We start from the raw sequence: 16,965 nt of genomic DNA, 5'->3' as shown, positions 1-16,965 counted from the left end.
TGACTCAGCCACAGGTTTCTGTCTGACTGAGGTTGTTTGGAACATCTGAGCTGCTTGCAGAAGTGGTCAGCTTGTGTTCAATAGCTTACTGAGTCCTCACTTCCTGCATCCTGTGTAAGGCCACAAATGCAGCCAACAGAGGTTGGACACCATCATAAGGGCCTCAGCTGTTCTCAGATGCTGCCCTTTGAAAAGTGTAATCTAGCAGCCACAGCTGCTTCTCTTTTTCGTGGCCCTGCACAAAAACAGACATGGCTGGAAGCAAAGACTGCTTGGAGCTTCTCTGGCTGCTGAATGGGAATAGTGATATTTCCATCAACTTCCCCCAAACCTCAAATGGCCACTAGCACCCCTCAAATTGAGGAGAGAAAAAGCTTTCAAATTCTCCCTAACTCTTCCCCAACTTGTAAGCCCACTGACTGAGGTTGGAGTTGGACTGATGTCCCAGAACTTTTAAATTTATTTCAGGTTTTCCCACATCTCCATCTCCTCCTTCCCTTCTCCTCCTTCCTTTCTCCTCCTTCTCTTCCTCCTACTTGTTCTCCCTTCTCTTCCTCCTCTTCTTCCTTGTCCTCCTGTCTTGTCTTTCTCCTTCTCCTTCAGTGGATCAATGAAGAAGGAAGAATATGTGATGGTCAACCCAGCAATAACAAACAGAATTTGGAGGGAAGGATCTGTGGGTGTCAGGCCCAGCCCAAGAATGACCAAGAACCAGTCCAGCCAAACTTCAGTTCTTTATTTGCTAATGCCGTACAGACAGAATCTTGCCAGACTAAAGCAACTCTACCTAACCTAAGGGGAAATGACCTCGGAAGGCTCTAGGGAGGGGCTTTCTGAATCTTTTGGTTTTCCCACAACTGCCCTCTGGACTATGTTTTCTCTTATCTTGCTCCCCTACTTGGAATGTGCTCCCTCCTTCCAGAGAACCAGCAGCACTGCCGAAATCCACCATATCACCTCCCCTGTCAGAGACACATTCCATAACAGTGGAGGAGCTAATGGTGAAGAGGCAGGATGATGCTGAAAAAAGTATCAGTGCGCATGAAAAATGGGCAGAGCTTGGATCTTGATTTTTTTGATCAAACCCTGCCATCACCCATAGAAGGATCCATGCCAGAAAGATAGCTTGAGAGCCACACTGGAGAGGAGAAGTGTGGTCCAGGTGCTAGATTTCCAAGAGAGCTCTTTTTTTTTTCTTTAGAAATGGCTAAAATAGCAGGAAAGCAAAATTATTGCTAAGCTGTCTAGAGAGGGGAATTAACAAAGCTCAGTGATTAGGCTTAGCAACTGTGTGGATGAGAAAGGATAAGGAAATGAGTGAAAGCAGTTGAAGAACTTTAAGGAAGCTTTGGAGATAACTTAGATATCATTTGGTTAGGCCTGTAATTAAGGAAGTACCCATGCACGGGCACATAGAATAGATAAGGACACTGCAATTAGACACCAGCACAAATTATTCATTGCAGTAATCTCTGAGTAACTATGAAGTTCTATTTGGTGGAACATCACTGCATGTGTTGGTCTAGTAGGTCTGTTGCTCTCCTTTCCCATCCCCTGACAGACCCATAACAAAACGTTTTCAGGATCTACTTATTCAGGAAGGGATTTGCTGCTGAATTATTCAAGCCAAGGAAGGGGCATTAATTTGAAATGCTGTCTAGGAAGGGACACTGGAAATCTCACCAGTTCAGGGAAAGGATTAAGTTTGACCCTCAGTTTTGCAAACAAATGTGGTTGTGGCATTCTTTTCATTGCAAGTCTTGATCAGCACAGGCAGTTTTTCTCATCTCTTGTACCAGCTGAAAGATACCCCCTTGCCTTCTATGGATCTGCAGGTCTTAGTTTAGGTGACTTTGGGCCCTGTCTCTCCACCCTAGGAAGAAGGCAAGGGCAAACCACTTCCAAAAATATTATCAAGAAAACTGCATAGACTTGTCCAGGTAGTTGCAAAGAGACAAGACTGAGTCAAAGGCACCCAAAAGAAAACAAAAATAAAAACAAAAACAAAAAACCCTTATTCAGAAATTGGCTCAGTCAGGAAAATGCTCAAACACAGCCTGGCAAGATATATCTTTATTGCTGATAAAAATAAAGGCATAGACACAGAGAGAAGATTTGTCTGCTACGGTATACAGATATCAAACCATTATATACTGTAGGTCATGCTCCAGGGTTTAAATTCTAGGCTTTTCCGAGACAATGGATACTTGGACATTCTCTCAGTAGCCTTGGAAGGCCCCTGATCTATGGTGAGATAATTGTTTTTAACATGGGAGCCTCTTGTTCCTGCCTCATTCCTTACACCAAAAACTGTTAGTTCAAAGGGGATGCATACATTTTGAAACTATGATTATAAGACATCATAAGGCCACAGCACATTGAAGGTTTTTCCCAATCAAATCCTATTCATGCAAATGTTCAGAAGATGACTCCATTGCTAATGCTGCTGTTTCATACATTTGGGTTCAGGCTCCTGTCATGGGTGTGGAAGATGGAGCACAACTCTGAGGAGAAAAATCACACTTCATTGAAACAAGGATTGTTGGGTCCCAGCTTACAAATAAAGAGGGACAGAGAACAGAGAAAGCAGTTTCCTAAGAACAATTTGGGTTGAGGAAAATTAAGAAAATGGACTTGGAGATCAAACAAAAGAAAAAGAAAAAAGAAAACATCCAGACCCCACAGAATAGAAAGACTGATTCTGTCAGAAGGATTTTGTTCACATCGCTTGCTTCTAGTTGTGGTTTGTGCCATGGGACTTGTTACGTATCTGTGGTCTCCTTACCCTTCAGAAATGGACAGCAATTACTAAAAACGGCTTTTGATGTGCAAGGTATTTGTTTCATTTCCTGTTGCCTTTCTGCATAAAATAAAGTGAGAAGAAATATGTCACTGTGTTTCTACCACCTCAGTAAATCCTATGAGTTTGGCTCCATGGAAGTTCCAGACTAGTCAATCGCTATTGTTAAATATCAGGCCTCTTCTCAGCCTTAAAAGGGGGTTGTCCAAGCTCTTAATATAGTACCAAGATAATGCACTTTCTGATTAACAAAGCATTAAGGAAAACAAGTAGCAATCCAATCCAGCACCATTGCAGCCCTCAAGCACTTCTCTAGACAATTTTTTTTTTAAAAATGTACTTAGAAACTGAAAAAATCACAAGCAAGATGATTGGCTGAATTTTTTTAGACAGAGTTTTACAAGGAGAGTGCTGCAATGGAGAAGGCCCTGCTCCTTACAGGCACCTCTAGATCCAGTGGAGGGATAGACTGCAATTTCAGAGACAAGAGTAGAGTATATATAGGAAGTGTTCCTTCAAGGCCATCAGATCTTTCATTATTCTGTCTCCCTTTTTACCCTCCTTCAGTTCTTTCTGGAACTCAGCCTGGAACAGGAGGCTGTAGTTGCTACCACATGCCCTAAAGCAGGTCAAAGTTTGAATGTGCAGGAATATCTATGGCATGTTGGCTCCTGTTATCCCATCAGTCAATATCTCTAAGGTGTAACTGAGAAACTCTTCATGTTCATCCTTATAGTACTGTTTTATCCAGAACAAAAAAGGGATGGTCTGAGAAAGACAGTGTGCCATCTGGCAATGCTTTGGTCACCTCAAATTTGCAGAGAACATCTCCTTTTTTCTCCAACAGACTGACCAACTGTCTCCTGCTGTTGCTGGGGATGCTTACTTTTTTCCCTGGAAGCCTGGGGAGATGGAAGGATTAGAAGATGCAAAAATCCTGTAGGGAATGGAAATCAAGTACAGGGAGGGCAAGAACATCCACTGCTATTCAAGGTGCAGGAACCCTTCCAGACAGAAACTGGACAGCCTTCTTTTTGCTGTCCCTTCTTTTGCAAGATGGGTACGAGACAGCAAATTTGGAAAGCAGAAGATCCCATCCTCAATAAGCAAATCTCTGTTTTTCTGCAATTTACTTTTTGCTGTTTGTTTGATGCAAGACCTCCATCCTATCCTTTTACTCAGAAAAATATCAATAGTTTAGCCAAATGTCTTCTTCTCCTCTGTGGTTGCGCTATCCTGTGTGAAAGGGAGTGACACATTATGAAACACTTAAGTCGCAAGAGCAGTGATGCTTCTGGGTCATTCGACTCTTTAGCAAAGCTAATCTTTGCTCATTTTTGGTAGTGAATGGATAGAGAAAAGAGCAAATGTTAGTTTCTCTGATGAATGCTGTGAGCACAGTAGCCCTGTTGCATCTTATTCTGCAATGCCTGGGGCAGCCGCGTGCAACTATGCACCAGGCTTCACCCTAAGTATGGTGGAATGTTCAGCCTAAATGCAAAGTATGTTTGGGGATTCCTCCTTGAGACACTTGAGCATTTTCTAGGAACATGGAATTCCAAAAAACATTGGGGGTATTTTTAGAGTGGACATGGAAAGGCTAGGCCAGCGCCAAAGCCAGAATGGATGAGGTAGTACAAGGGAATTGGGAGAAACATAACTCCCCCCAGTTACTCTGGAGTGGGACCCCATAGTAATAATAATGTGATTCTGCCAGGACCAGTTTAACATGTGACACTGTTGAGCAATGTTTTCCAAACATGTGGTTTATAATTATTGGATATGAAAGGACACTTTTACAGGTACACGTAAAATAGATTAGGAATCTTTCTACCAGGGATATTAGGGTCTTAGTTCAGAGCAAACTAAATGATAAAAAATAAATGGTTATTACCATAACTGGTATGATGGACTGTTGTTTTCTTTTTTTAAAAAAACCAAAATGATATAGCCACGTTAACAAATTGAAAAACACATATTAATATAGTACTGTACCTTTATTAAGTTGCCTCAAAATCACAAAAGAGTGCAAGCTTTCAATTTCTCAAGGCCTTTTCATCAGGTAATTTACAGAACTCTTCCCCATTTGCCAAAAAAGGGGGTGAGAAAACCAGTGACTCATGTTGAAATATTCCTTTATTACAAAAATATATTAATACTCATTTTCCTTTACATGACAATTGGGTGATGTAGGGAACTATTTACATTGTAGAAGGGGGAAAAAATCAAGGCTTAGAACCACATTCTGTCAAAATCCCAGATCTGGGCTCCTAATCCCAGCCTCCAAAGACATAATTATATTTTCCATCCAGGTTTCTGCTTATTGGTTTTCACAGGCTGCTCAGATCTTTGCATCTGCTTGTTGAGATGTTTGTCTCATCTTCTTCCCATCCTCATTATTTGAAAGAAACGCCAGTTGAGCATAGCAAATGTCCTCCTGTAATAATTGATTGATGATGAAATAAAGTAATAGTAACAATTCATAGTCATAGTCAATTCATAGTCATAACAAGAGAACTACTGATGTAGCCAAACTATACTCAAGTGAGTTTACTTCTAAGTATACAGGAGTATAAGCCATGAATTGTGGATATATTCTTATGAGTAGACTGCATTTTTCCTTCTCTCTCACATGGGAGAGAGAAAAAATATCTTTTAAGGGTGCTTCATAGAGGATATGAAGAGATCAGCTAAAAATAAGGAATACTAGTCTGCAGGTTTATTGACTTTTTTATTAATTGATCAGGTACTTAAATTTTCTTGACCCACCCAAATAAAGGCACTGCTTTCCTTCATTGTGCTATGCATTAGAAGAGCTCAGACATATGACTAGATCTGAAAGTTAAAGGGATACCGATAGCCAAAAGGAAAGGGCAGCAGCAAAGCTTGAAATATTGTCCAGAAAGGGAAAAGTAGCAAACAGCTGTACCTGTGATGTCTCTAAAGCTGGTGGCATTGAGTCATTGCGTTGGAATCCTTATGGGAAAAAAGGAAACTTTTTTTTAAAAAAATGTCATTTTCTTTGCTTTTTTCCCCCTTTATTTTATCCAAGGTTGTGGTTTTAGAGAATGAATTCCAAACCAAACTTTGGGCATTTTGGAGTTTTCTCATGACCGTTTGCTGTGTCTTATATGTTTGGCGTATATAAATCAAATCAAATCAAACCAATCAATCAAATAAATCAATAAATAGAACAACCGTTTTAGGACTTGGGGCATGAGCTGGGTGCCATGCAAGAAAATAGCAGGATTTGCTCGGATCTTTTTACTTTTATTTGGTTGTGATTTATGATCTTTCTCTATTTGCTGATTTGTACATTGCTCTGAGTATCCCTGGAAGGCAGAACTTAATAATTCTTTCCATCAATCAAAGGATAACAGCAGGGGCATACTCAGAAAGGGTCAAAAAGTCAAGATGGTAGTTGCACAGTGCACATAGAAAGGACAGAAGCTTTGAACATGTGGGCACAGCTGCCATCTTGACCCCCATAGATGAATCTGGATCACAGAATGGTTAACTTACACAGAGTCCAACCCTAGCTGTCATATTAAGCCTTAGCAGGTGAATGCTCGTATTTTGCAACCCAGAATGCTACAAAGAAGTAGGATACATTTTCCTGATATTACCAAGCCTAGAAGGACAGCATTGAATCCAAAGCCAGAACAGGATAAGCAGCAGAAATGCCAGTATTCCTATGACTGCCAAAGGTATTGTGTAATGTCGACAATCATTTCTGTGGAAAGTCCTTGTTTCTGTGGGAAGCAGGGAGAGAGAAATGAGGTTGGTTTACTCACAACTGTTCATAGTAACCCCAAACCAAATAATTCTATCTTGCTCCCCATTTCACAAGTTTGGTGAAATGCAACAGGAAGGGGATCCATCTCTGCTGATTACCTTCACCAACTTCAGCATTGCTCATGCAGAGAAGTTCTTTTACAAGACTCTGGCTTCCCTTGGGACCTTTTGATGAAGCTCAAATTGGTGATCAAGGAACACCCCAGACAATGTACAGTGACCATGACATTAAAAAGCTGATTCACTCAAATACCACTTCAAACCTTGAGGGTGAAAAGGAACCAACATTTTATCATGGGCAGGGAAAATAATTTACCTGCATACAATGTGGTGCTCAGATTCATGGGGGTGCCAGATGAATTGAATTTGACTTTGCAGATGAATTCCTCCCCTTTGATGGCAGAATTCTCAGGGATATAAAGGACGCTGACAAATGTTAAGGAGCCACTGTGGTTTTTCATTAAAAGAGTTCGTCTGTCTTGGAGAACTTGAGAGGTATTCCAGGATATCTGGACCCAGTTGAAAACTCCATGGACCACACAAGCCAGATGGCTGCCACTCTGCATTGACTGGAAAGGTGGATCTTGTGCGGGAGGTTGTAAAATCATCATCCAGCTACTTGAGGTATAACTGTCTGAGGAGGAGGAGGAGGAGGAGGAGGGAGTTCAGTAAACAAAGAAGACCCATTGGCTGAAATCAATTGTTAAAGTGGACAACAGCTTTCAGTAGATTCCCTAAATGCAGCCTTAGCCCTACTAAGCTATCCTGTATTTCCATTTCAAATCCATTACTTACCCCCCACAATCAAAGAGAATGCATTGGCAAAGTTTAAGGAAAAGTAACTTTGGGATTTGTCCGCACACAGATATAAGCCAGTGTCCTCCACTTTCGTGTTGAAGATTTCTAGTGTCAACTCTTGGGCTTCAGTCTTGCAGTTAAATTTCACATTGGTTTCACCAAACTCACAACTGTCAGTTAAAGGTATTAGCTTATTCTCTCCTCTTTTATACCAAAGAAAGGTGCGTACATTGTCGGTAATGTTTTTTGAAAAATTGCACACAATTGTTGCTTTTTCCCCAACATCCACAAATAGGAACTGATAGTTCTGGGCTTTGTATACTGTGAAGACAAAATAAGAAGAATCTGTTGGAATTCTAATTTTAACTTGAGTGTCAGATCAGGAGCAGGGAAGTCAAAGATCACATCTCACCTTGGCTACAGATCTCTCTGGATGACCTTGGGCCACAGATTACAAGGATCTGTTTCCCATTGGAGGAAATATATGGTATAATGGGACAAAGTATGTAATTTAAAAGGCAGCATTATTTTTTTGGTGGAATACTGTACTTCACTAGGATAAAAAACAGAATCAAAGTTGTAGAGAAAACTCTTAAGAAATTATATTTTAAAAAACAGGGTTTAGTGGCATTTGAAAGACGATCAAGTTAATTTTATTTGATTTTGTGGATTGAGAATTCCTAAAATGTTGTTTTCCTTTAAGATACTGCAAGGTTTTTTCCCTTACTGCAACAAACTACGATACCCCTTTATAACTTATAGCACAGTTAGATAACAACATTATTACAAGCTTAACTATGGAGAAAATCTCTTCTCTTGAATCAGATCCAAACAATGCTTGAGTTAGAGATTTCTGATAGAGTAGGGTGGACTTACCAATGGAGAACAGGACCAGGTATTTGGTGAACAGCATTGCGAAAATTAATGCATCTGAGGAAGGGCTGGCTTTGTGTACCAGGTGGGTGGTACAAAGCATTGATGGGGAGACATCAAGAAAACGTTGGTGTAATGTGATTCACCTCCTGGGCTGACACAGCGGTATGGATTCTGCTGCATTTCACCACCTCCTGCTGAACTTCATTCTTCACACCTTTAGACTAGAGCAGGATTGCAGGATGGTTTAGTTCACTAGATTAGTTTGAGGTCACAGGTCTTGCTTTTTGGCTCCTTTGCTTGGCAAGCTGACTTTAGATACTATTCAATCATCATTATTTGAGCGGAATACTCAGTTACTCAGTATATAAAATGTTAGCGCAGGTGGAGAAGGACTTGGACTTTCTCATTGCCTAGCAAAATGTCTTCCTAAAACCCCACCTGCTTGCATATTTTTAAACAAGAAAGGCTCTCAAACACATATTCAAAGTGTCTCCAGTTGAGGATGTTTTCCTTGACCCTCCTGATCTTCCTTTTCCTTCTCTAAGGAGTGACAGGAAGTCTAAAGATGTTGCTGTGCATGGACTGAGTTTATATCAAACTTAAAATTAGCTGAAGAGTTTGGAAGCTGAAGAGGAGTGTAAGATGTTTGCCCATTGTGCTGGGATTCTTCTACTTGTCTTGCACAGTAAGTATTTTCAAAACTCAGCCTTATTCAGATTCAAAACTTATTACTAGCTTTTCTATCATCAGTGAAAGGTTCCTTCAGATGAAGTTATTCTGCATTAACCACTACTGTTATTCAAGCTATTCTTTTTTTTCTTCTCATCCATGTGTAATCCAGTCTGTTTTTATTTACAGACACATGCATACACAATATAAGGAGGAGGATATTAAATTGTGTCTATGACTTGTCACAATATTACTTCAGACAGGTTATCTCAATGATCAGTTCTAGCACATCCCTAAAAATAAGCAAAATATAACTGACAGCTTTCAGTATTTTCTATCAGCAGAGCATAGCTTATAGTCAACAAATTATTATTCTCACAATAACTTTAGAAACACAAAAGCATTCATCTGCAAAACAGAGGAGTGTTTTTCAGGCAATATTTAAAGCTTTTTCTGACACACACACAGTTTTTAAGTGATTTCCACATAAATCCATTTTTTTCCGCAACAAATCAACGCATGAGTTGATGTTATTGTATGGTTTCTGTGTTGGATTTTAGATTGTTTTATTTCTGTCCTGTTTATACTGGTTTGCATAATACCTTTAGTTCATGAATAAAACAAAACTCAGTGAGTTACAAAAACTTCCCAAATAATAACTTACTACATATCATGCATCTTTCCCCTAAGATATTGTAACTTGTCTTTGTCTTATTCTTCCTAAGAATAGTCTTGTGAAATATCTATTTTGTGGGGCTTCTAGACCAACAGTTTGTTGTGTAGGTTGTACCAATCCTCTAATTGCTCCATCAGCCATGGTGATGGTTTTGGGGCTTGCACAGGAGGAAATACATCTTAATGTGGACTACAAGATTGAATGCATTGCACCAATCAGTGAAAAATGCATACACAGAGACATTTTCTTTCTGCTTCATTTTGTAATAAAAAGTTCCTTGTTTTCTCTCTATAGCTGCTGATTCACAGGGGAACAAAGTAGAAACTGTTGTGGTCCCTCTAGGAGGCACAGTAAATATCAGCTGCAAAATTTCAGCTGAAGCTTTAGCACGGACCATGACCTGGTACAAGGAAGGACACAGTGAAAACCTGTGCAAGATTGATCAGGCTGCAGAGAACTTGAAAGGAGAAGAAAAGTGTTCCTCACACCTGTGTAATCTAATTATCAACAATGCACAAAGGAATGACTCTGGTGTGTATGCCTGTGTTGTAAGCCAGCAGGAGAATGTACTACTCATGAGCAGGACAAGAGTGATAATCACAGGTGAGAATTCAAGCAGATTTTAAGAGGTCTTATTAAAAGGTCACTTTAAACTCAGATCTGTTTCTCCTCATGCCATTTCCACAGCTCCAGGGGTTCCAACGTTTCATCCCATTATTCTGGTGGCAGTATTTGGAGATGCAGTGACAGTGTTTTCTCTCTGCACTGATTTGAATTAGGCTACAACATAGCCATAGTCATTAGTAGAAATTGGATATACTTCCATATGTCAGGGTCTTGGACCTGTACTAGGGACCAGGTTCAGGTTCACCCTCAGTGAGAGTAGTAACTCACTGAGTGCCTTTGGGCCTCCTCAGCCCATCCTACCACACAAGGTTGTTGTGAGGAAAAAGGAAGAGAATGCTCTGTATACCACCTTCAGCCTTGAAGGAGAGGCAAGATATAAATCAAATGAATAAATAGATGATGCAATCAAGTGTAGCTGATAAAGATGGTATATGATATGGCTGCTATAATTTGCTTTACTTGGGTTATCACCTCTCACAATGTTCGTTTTTATCTGATTGCTACCCTACTTGTGAATTTTATGAATGCTGTAAGCTAACTTAATAATTCAATAATTATTACTGTAGATATAAAATTAATTCAAATTTAATTGAATAATATAGTTTAAAAGAAATTTAAAAGAATGCACACAAATTCTTTCTTTGATGGGAAATTTGAGCTACCATACATTTAAATATGTTTTAAATAAATCTATCCACAAATAAGTTCTTTCTTTGACAATCCAAGACTTCATGAGTGGGATATGTGTGAGAAGTTGCTTTAGATCTTAAAATGCTGGCATGGTTTACTATCTGAGTTACTAGTTTGGTTCTATATGATTAGGCTTATTTTAGAAGTTTTTAATTTTTTTATTTAAAAAATCACATACATATATATTGATTGATTATGTGCAATGAAGTTGGTGTCGATTCTTAGTGACCACATAGATAAATTCTCTCCATGATAGATAATTTGTCCCTAACCTGTTCCTTCAAGTCTTCCAACCCATTGCCACTGTAACTGAGTCCATCCACTTTGCTGCTAGTCATCTTCTTCTCTTTCCTTCTGCCTTTCCCAGCATTAGAGCCTTCTCCAGAGAGCTAGATCTTCACATAAGGTGTCCAAATACATACACATACACACATATATATATATGTGGATTTTTAAAAAAAATGCAGAGACCCAAAAGCAAATCATATAACTGTAATGAAAAATTAATATTTCCTTATTACCCTTCTCATACATTGATTTGCTCAGCTGCTAGAAAACAGTCACCATTCCCTTGGTTAGCATAATCCAGGGCTCTAGCATCATAGTTTTATCTCTTCAGTCTTTACCCATGGACATTCTAGTGGCAATCAATAAGATACCACTAATTCTTTAGAGTGAATATTTGCATTGGAGTCTAAAAATATATCCAGCAATGGAAGTTGTGGACACATATTGATTAATTGATTTATAACTTTACCAATCTCCAAGAACACCTTAGACTACAAGGAAAAGTCATAGGATTTAGAAATGTTTTTGACAAAACTGAACATAAGTAATTCAAGAGATACAAAGCTAATAACCATTGTCATTTTCCATCTCTTCTAGAAACTTTGAAGCCAAATCATTCTATCCTTGTGCCATCCTTCTTGCAGGATGGACTTCTGAAGCATGATATCCCTCTGCTCTGCTTCCTTTTCAATGTTAACCCTATTTCAAATTTTGTCATTTGGAATATTAATGGAATAACGTATCAGGATTGGATGGATGTTGACGTGATAGATGGGAAAGAAGCTTTTAACATTTGGAGCTTGAAACTGATTCCTCCAGAGGAGTGGCACCCAGGAATGTCTTATGCTTGTTCATACCCAGGAAACAGAAGTGATATGCTGCAGTCTTCACAACAGGAAGTGTCCTCAAACAGGAAGCATCACAGGTACATCATGGCAAAATAGTCAAATCAATTGATCTATCCAAAAACTTATAATACAGTCATCTCCAACCTGCTGTCCTCCAGTTATGTTGAACCACATCTCCCTTGGAATTTTAGTCCAACAGATTGCAAAGCCACTTCCTTAAGGAGGCCAAGACAATTGCATGGATGTATCCATATAGCCACCAGGCATCAAGCACAACTCAAGGGATTCTTTTCCTTTTTACATCTGGAGTGTACCAGGCTGGGGAAACCTGTAACCTTACAACTCAGAGCTTATCCTTGGAGCCTTCTTGCCTTGGCTCCTAATCAGACAAACCTAGCTTTCACCAGGGATGTATCCTCACAACAAAGACTCCATAGTGTTGCCAGTGTACAGAGTAAGAAAGCTGATCTTAATGGAAATATGCAAGAACCATTACCTAGGCAAAGGGGGCTGAAATATTTTTAAGGCCTGAGAAACAAGATAATATTTGGAAGCAGCTTAGGAAGATGCCTCCCTGATTCACTGGAATAGGAGGAGGAGGAAGTACAATACAATCAGATTCTGTGATTATAGCCGGTCTCAAAGTAGTTTTAGCTGCCCCGTGGAGTTGATTTTCTGGTCTGATCTACCTAGTGGGGATGACACCAGACCACTGCTAAGGCAGTGGATCCAGGTGAATCCTGCAGGAAAGTAAGTTTTCCATTGGAAGATGGAAGACAACCTTCTATTCAAGCATTCTGATTATCACAGAGGAGAAGCCTAAGGGAAGTCAATGAACTGCAGGACACATCAAGAGTTTCTGGTGGTCAGAACAGTAAGAAAGATTTATTGTTTGGTGAAGGGCAGAGTTCTGAGCACAGCTGAGATGGCAAAGGTGTGTGAATGGAAGACGAGGGAGGCTAAAGTAGCTCTTAGGTAATTCCTACCAATTTCAGTTCTTTCCTAGGACAGAATTAGCCTTGGTTTGGAGATCTGATCACAAGCAGGCAGGCCTACACTGATGATCGGCCGTCCATGGAAAGATTTCAGCCACTTGAATTTTGGCCCAGTAGCTAGTCCAGCAGATTGTATTTATTTTTCCCTTCTGTCTCATCACGTAGAACTGCTTTCACAGGGTTCCCTTTTGGACTGCACTGTTGATTCTATTGTTCAGAGTGTATATTTTTCAAGGTAATGCATTTGACAGTGTGTTTGCCTTGTACAAACTATTTTTCAATTCCTGAATCCTTCTCCTGCTCCTCCCAGAAAATGAAGATAAGCCCGATATTCAGGAAGAAGATCCCAGAAGTAATCGGCATCCTTACAATGCCATTTTGGAAAGTTCATGTTGCTGAAGTGTTTTAAGATCAAGCAGTGAAATTCTGCTAGACTAATAAAGAAGGATGGCTGCATAGGGAGTGGGGATGGGAATTATAGGTATTACATATGAGTAGGGTATTAGGACTTTTTTTTTTTGTGAATAGGTTCCCAAATTATTTCACCCTTGGAACCTAGGATGATTGAAAATAGTTTCCAGACCAATGATGGGTAGGATGATGGACCAGAAACAGTGCTTTTGGAACTAGTATTTTCTGTAATACATTTTCTGTTTTAGCCATTTTTGTTCTCCTATTATAGCTGAACAATTTCATTTAAATTATCATTTTAATTAAAATAGCCTAAGATGTAGACAATAAAAGCAGCCAGTTAGAATTAAAAATAACAGCAGGGAAAGCTGTCTACTCAGAAGGTGTTCCAAACTAAGTGATTCTAGGGTTTCAGCCCCAAATAGTTAGTTAATGTTGAATGTAGGTAATCAAACACAGCAAAACAAAACTCAAAGTAGCTTTCTGATGCAATTTTCAAATTGTAGGCAAATAAAGGATGCATAATCATTGGCAAGACTGACTTTTGATCTTCCTGTTTTCTTCTTTAGATCAAAGGTGCAGAACTAAGTTGGAGAAGCTGAAATATGACTTAAAGGGATTGAGAGTTTTACATGATAAACAGAAGGTGGAAAGACCCACAAAGAAGAAAATGAATGACAGAATTTAAAGGTTCAACTTGAAGACTAGAAGTGCTTATGTTAATATCCCACGTTTCCTTCCGATATATCCATGTGATTTATAGTCCACAAGCATATGCTAAAAACTTAGTTACATATGCCATGACTCCATGTGAGTTTTGGGGAGAAGGTGCTGCCTTTACTCTGAACTTTATCTCAACAATTATCTACATGTTGGTTTTCATGTAGTTTTTATGATATACAAATGTCCAAGTGTTTCTCCTTTATTATATCCAGCAATGATAGTTTGGAAAATAATACACATGCACAACATGTATAAAATTAGTTACATGGCTACATGGCTGTGCAACACTTCCTCTATGCCACTCAGATTAGCTTGCAGAAAGGTCTTCATTTTATCTTAGCAAAACCCTTAGCTGTAAGCTAGATCTAGTGATAATGGCCTTTCTAGGCCTTTTGCCTAGCTGGATATAATTCAGAACTAGTTCTTTCCAGGTTAGATCCTACACCTTGTCAATTGTTAAAAATGTTTTTTTTCCCCATGTTACTGGATCACTGTAGATAAATGTTCTGTCTTCTGCCTGCTAGTCTAACATTTCCCCAGCTATACTAGGATGGCTCCTACTTTCTAATAATAAGTCCCTCACCTATATTTTGGAGGTATAAATTTAATAGTTGTAAACTATGCCTAAAGATCCATCCTTTCGCCTAGACATTTCTTCCATCAGTGTTTATATGGATATTTGATAAGCATAAAATTAAAATGCAAGTTATAAAAGCATCTGGAACATTTGCAATATAATTAAACACATGGGCATCCATGTGTTTAGTTATATTGCAAATGTTCCAAATGCATTTAAATCTTGCATTTTACTTTTATGCTTATCAAATTATGTTTTATCAAAATGTATGTACATCACCTAAAGATGTCTTTTGATATGGGATAAAAATTACATAAAAAATGCATAATAAAAAATTGAGTGTGGAATTCATGTCAAGTACAGCTGGGAGAAAGATCTGTGGGATTCTAAACCCAGAAACAGACTCAGAAGAATTACTTGGTGAACTGAATGTGTAATCAAAGCTAAAAGGCATCATCTTATAAGAGTCATCCATTAACAGAAATATGCAGTTCTCATCTAAAAACTAGGAAAATAGCCGGTTTGTCATTATATGCAAATATATGCCAGTTCTGTCAAGGTATTGACAAATAAAACTCAAACAAGAACAAAGATTAGTTTAGTTTATATAGCTCAAACCAAACCCTCCATGTCAATATAACATTGTGTGTTTTCTTTAAATGGTTTATAATTTGATCCATACCTAACCAAATCTGAGTAAGAGAAATGCTCAGATTTGCACTTGAAAACATATCTGGAGCACATCTCAGCACCAAGACTGAGATTTGAGCCTGGAATCTTTTGGATGCAATAAGAATCTGTCAAAGGACAGTTAAGACTGTTTTTCTTCTACTTTTTCCACATGCAGAGTGAGGACATAAGAATCTTTTTGATTAGATCATGGAAGTGTACAGTCCCACAAACAAATGAACAAGCAAAGCCTGTTCTGCAAGGACAGAGATAAGTTGAATTGATGTTTAGGAGAAAAAGTAGGGGACTTAGCTCTCTCACAACAACTAGGGGCATTACATACCTTAAGCTCTTATCCTCTCTGATGAAAGAGAAGATGCGGACAGCCATATTCTTCTAGGACAGCTGGATCACTTAACATGGTGCTTGTCTATGCAGAGGTGCTGGGAACCTGAATCTGACTTGGAATGAGAAATTTCTCCCAATTCATGTTCAGAGGAACCTGAAACAGACTGACAGTTAATATCCACTGCTGGTTTTCATCAAAAGGATTTCTGCCCTCTTGCTGGAGGTCTCTGGAGAGATGGTAGGAAATCTGAACCAAGCTGGAAGCTCCAAGCAAGATCCCCGAGGTTTAGCATCTATGAGTAAAATAATCCAGTGGTAAGGGAGAAAAAAGCCACAGAGTCTCAAATGAATTGCCTTTGGGGGCAATATTTTAGAAATCTACAGTATAACAGATTTTAAACTAAGTTCCAGAAAAATCTAGGCATCCTGGTGGATCTTGGACCAGTTTCTTTGGCTGTTAAGGAGCACAGATAAAGTATTTCTACTTTGCATTTGATAGTTGGGAAGTTTAGAGTAAAGTAATTGTATGTGTTGTGTAGCAAGTCTTGTGAGGGGGAGCTTTGTCAAAGAGGATAATGTGTGATACCCACAGCGGACAATTCACTTTGCCATACAGGTAATCCTCGCTTAGCAACCTCCATTGGAACTGGCAAATCTGTCGCTAAGCGCCACAGTCGTTAAGCACAACATCATGTGACCCTGACTTATGATTTTACGTCTGCCTTCTCTATTAACTTTGCTTGTCTCAAGCCGATTGAGAAGCACACAAATGGTGATCACATGACCACAGGACACTGCGATGGTCGTAAATGTGCATCAGTTGCAAAATGCCCAAATGGAGGTCATGTGGCTGTGGGATGCTTCAATGGCTGTAAATGTGATGATTGGTCGCAAAGCTATTTTTTTTACATTGTTGTAACTTCAAACAGTCATTAAATGAGGTAGTTGGTAAGCGAGAACTACCTGTATAACTCAGATGAGAGGCCATAGAGTCAGTGTTAGTTTGAGTTTGCAGCAGCACAGATGATACAGAGGTGGCTGTTTGTGGAGCCACATGTAAATATGGTTGCTTGAAGGTGCTGACATTTTCAGTGTCCTAGTTTGTTGCAATTAAAAACATATATCAGAAGCTTCCCCTTCAGCTTGACTCTGAGTCCTTCAAAACAGTGAACAAC

The 16,965-nt window shown here is 39.2% G+C and overlaps 2 protein-coding genes across 2 annotated transcripts; one reads left to right on the top strand and one right to left on the bottom strand.

Annotated features, from left to right (window-relative positions):
- Positions 1-4,782: 4,782 nt before the first annotated feature.
- Positions 4,783-8,343, bottom strand: LOC134494915 (uncharacterized). Its single transcript, XM_063300167.1, has 6 exons — positions 8,270-8,343; positions 7,391-7,714; positions 6,912-7,229; positions 6,427-6,552; positions 5,730-5,776; positions 4,783-5,237 (listed from the first exon to the last, which is right to left on the bottom strand). The coding sequence occupies exons 1-6, from the start codon at positions 8,304-8,306 to the stop codon at positions 5,142-5,144; spliced, it is 948 nt and encodes a 315-aa protein (XP_063156237.1). The 5' UTR covers positions 8,307-8,343; the 3' UTR covers positions 4,783-5,141.
- A 166-nt stretch (positions 8,344-8,509) lies between these two features.
- Positions 8,510-12,230, top strand: LOC134494914 (uncharacterized). Its single transcript, XM_063300166.1, has 3 exons — positions 8,510-8,954; positions 9,909-10,145; positions 11,817-12,230. The coding sequence occupies exons 1-3, from the start codon at positions 8,912-8,914 to the stop codon at positions 12,161-12,163; spliced, it is 627 nt and encodes a 208-aa protein (XP_063156236.1). The 5' UTR covers positions 8,510-8,911; the 3' UTR covers positions 12,164-12,230.
- Positions 12,231-16,965: the final 4,735 nt, after the last annotated feature.

This window comes from Candoia aspera, chromosome 3 (assembly GCF_035149785.1).
Source record: "Candoia aspera isolate rCanAsp1 chromosome 3, rCanAsp1.hap2, whole genome shotgun sequence".
Taxonomy (NCBI): domain Eukaryota; kingdom Metazoa; phylum Chordata; class Lepidosauria; order Squamata; family Boidae; genus Candoia; species Candoia aspera.
This window is presented reverse-complemented; position numbering and strand designations above follow the sequence as displayed.

Bases quoted from the DNA above. Each gene is read 5' to 3' on its own strand.
- LOC134494915 (XM_063300167.1), bottom strand. From the start codon at position 8,306: ATGCTGTTCACCAAATACCTGGTCCTGTTCTCCATTG. The intron at 7,230-7,390 runs GTAAGTAATGGA...CCTCCTCCTCAG, and splicing joins ATTCTCTTTGATTGTGGGGG to ACAGTTATACCTCAAGTAGC. The intron at 5,777-6,426 runs GTAATATCAGGA...TTTTCCCATAAG, and splicing joins ATGCTGTCCTTCTAGGCTTG to GATTCCAACGCAATGACTCA.
- LOC134494914 (XM_063300166.1), top strand. From the start codon at position 8,912: ATGTTTGCCCATTGTGCTGGGATTCTTCTACTTGTCTTGCACA. The intron at 8,955-9,908 runs GTAAGTATTTTC...TTCTCTCTATAG, and splicing joins TCTTCTACTTGTCTTGCACA to CTGCTGATTCACAGGGGAAC. The intron at 10,146-11,816 runs GTGTGTATGCCT...CATCTCTTCTAG, and splicing joins TGCACAAAGGAATGACTCTG to AAACTTTGAAGCCAAATCAT.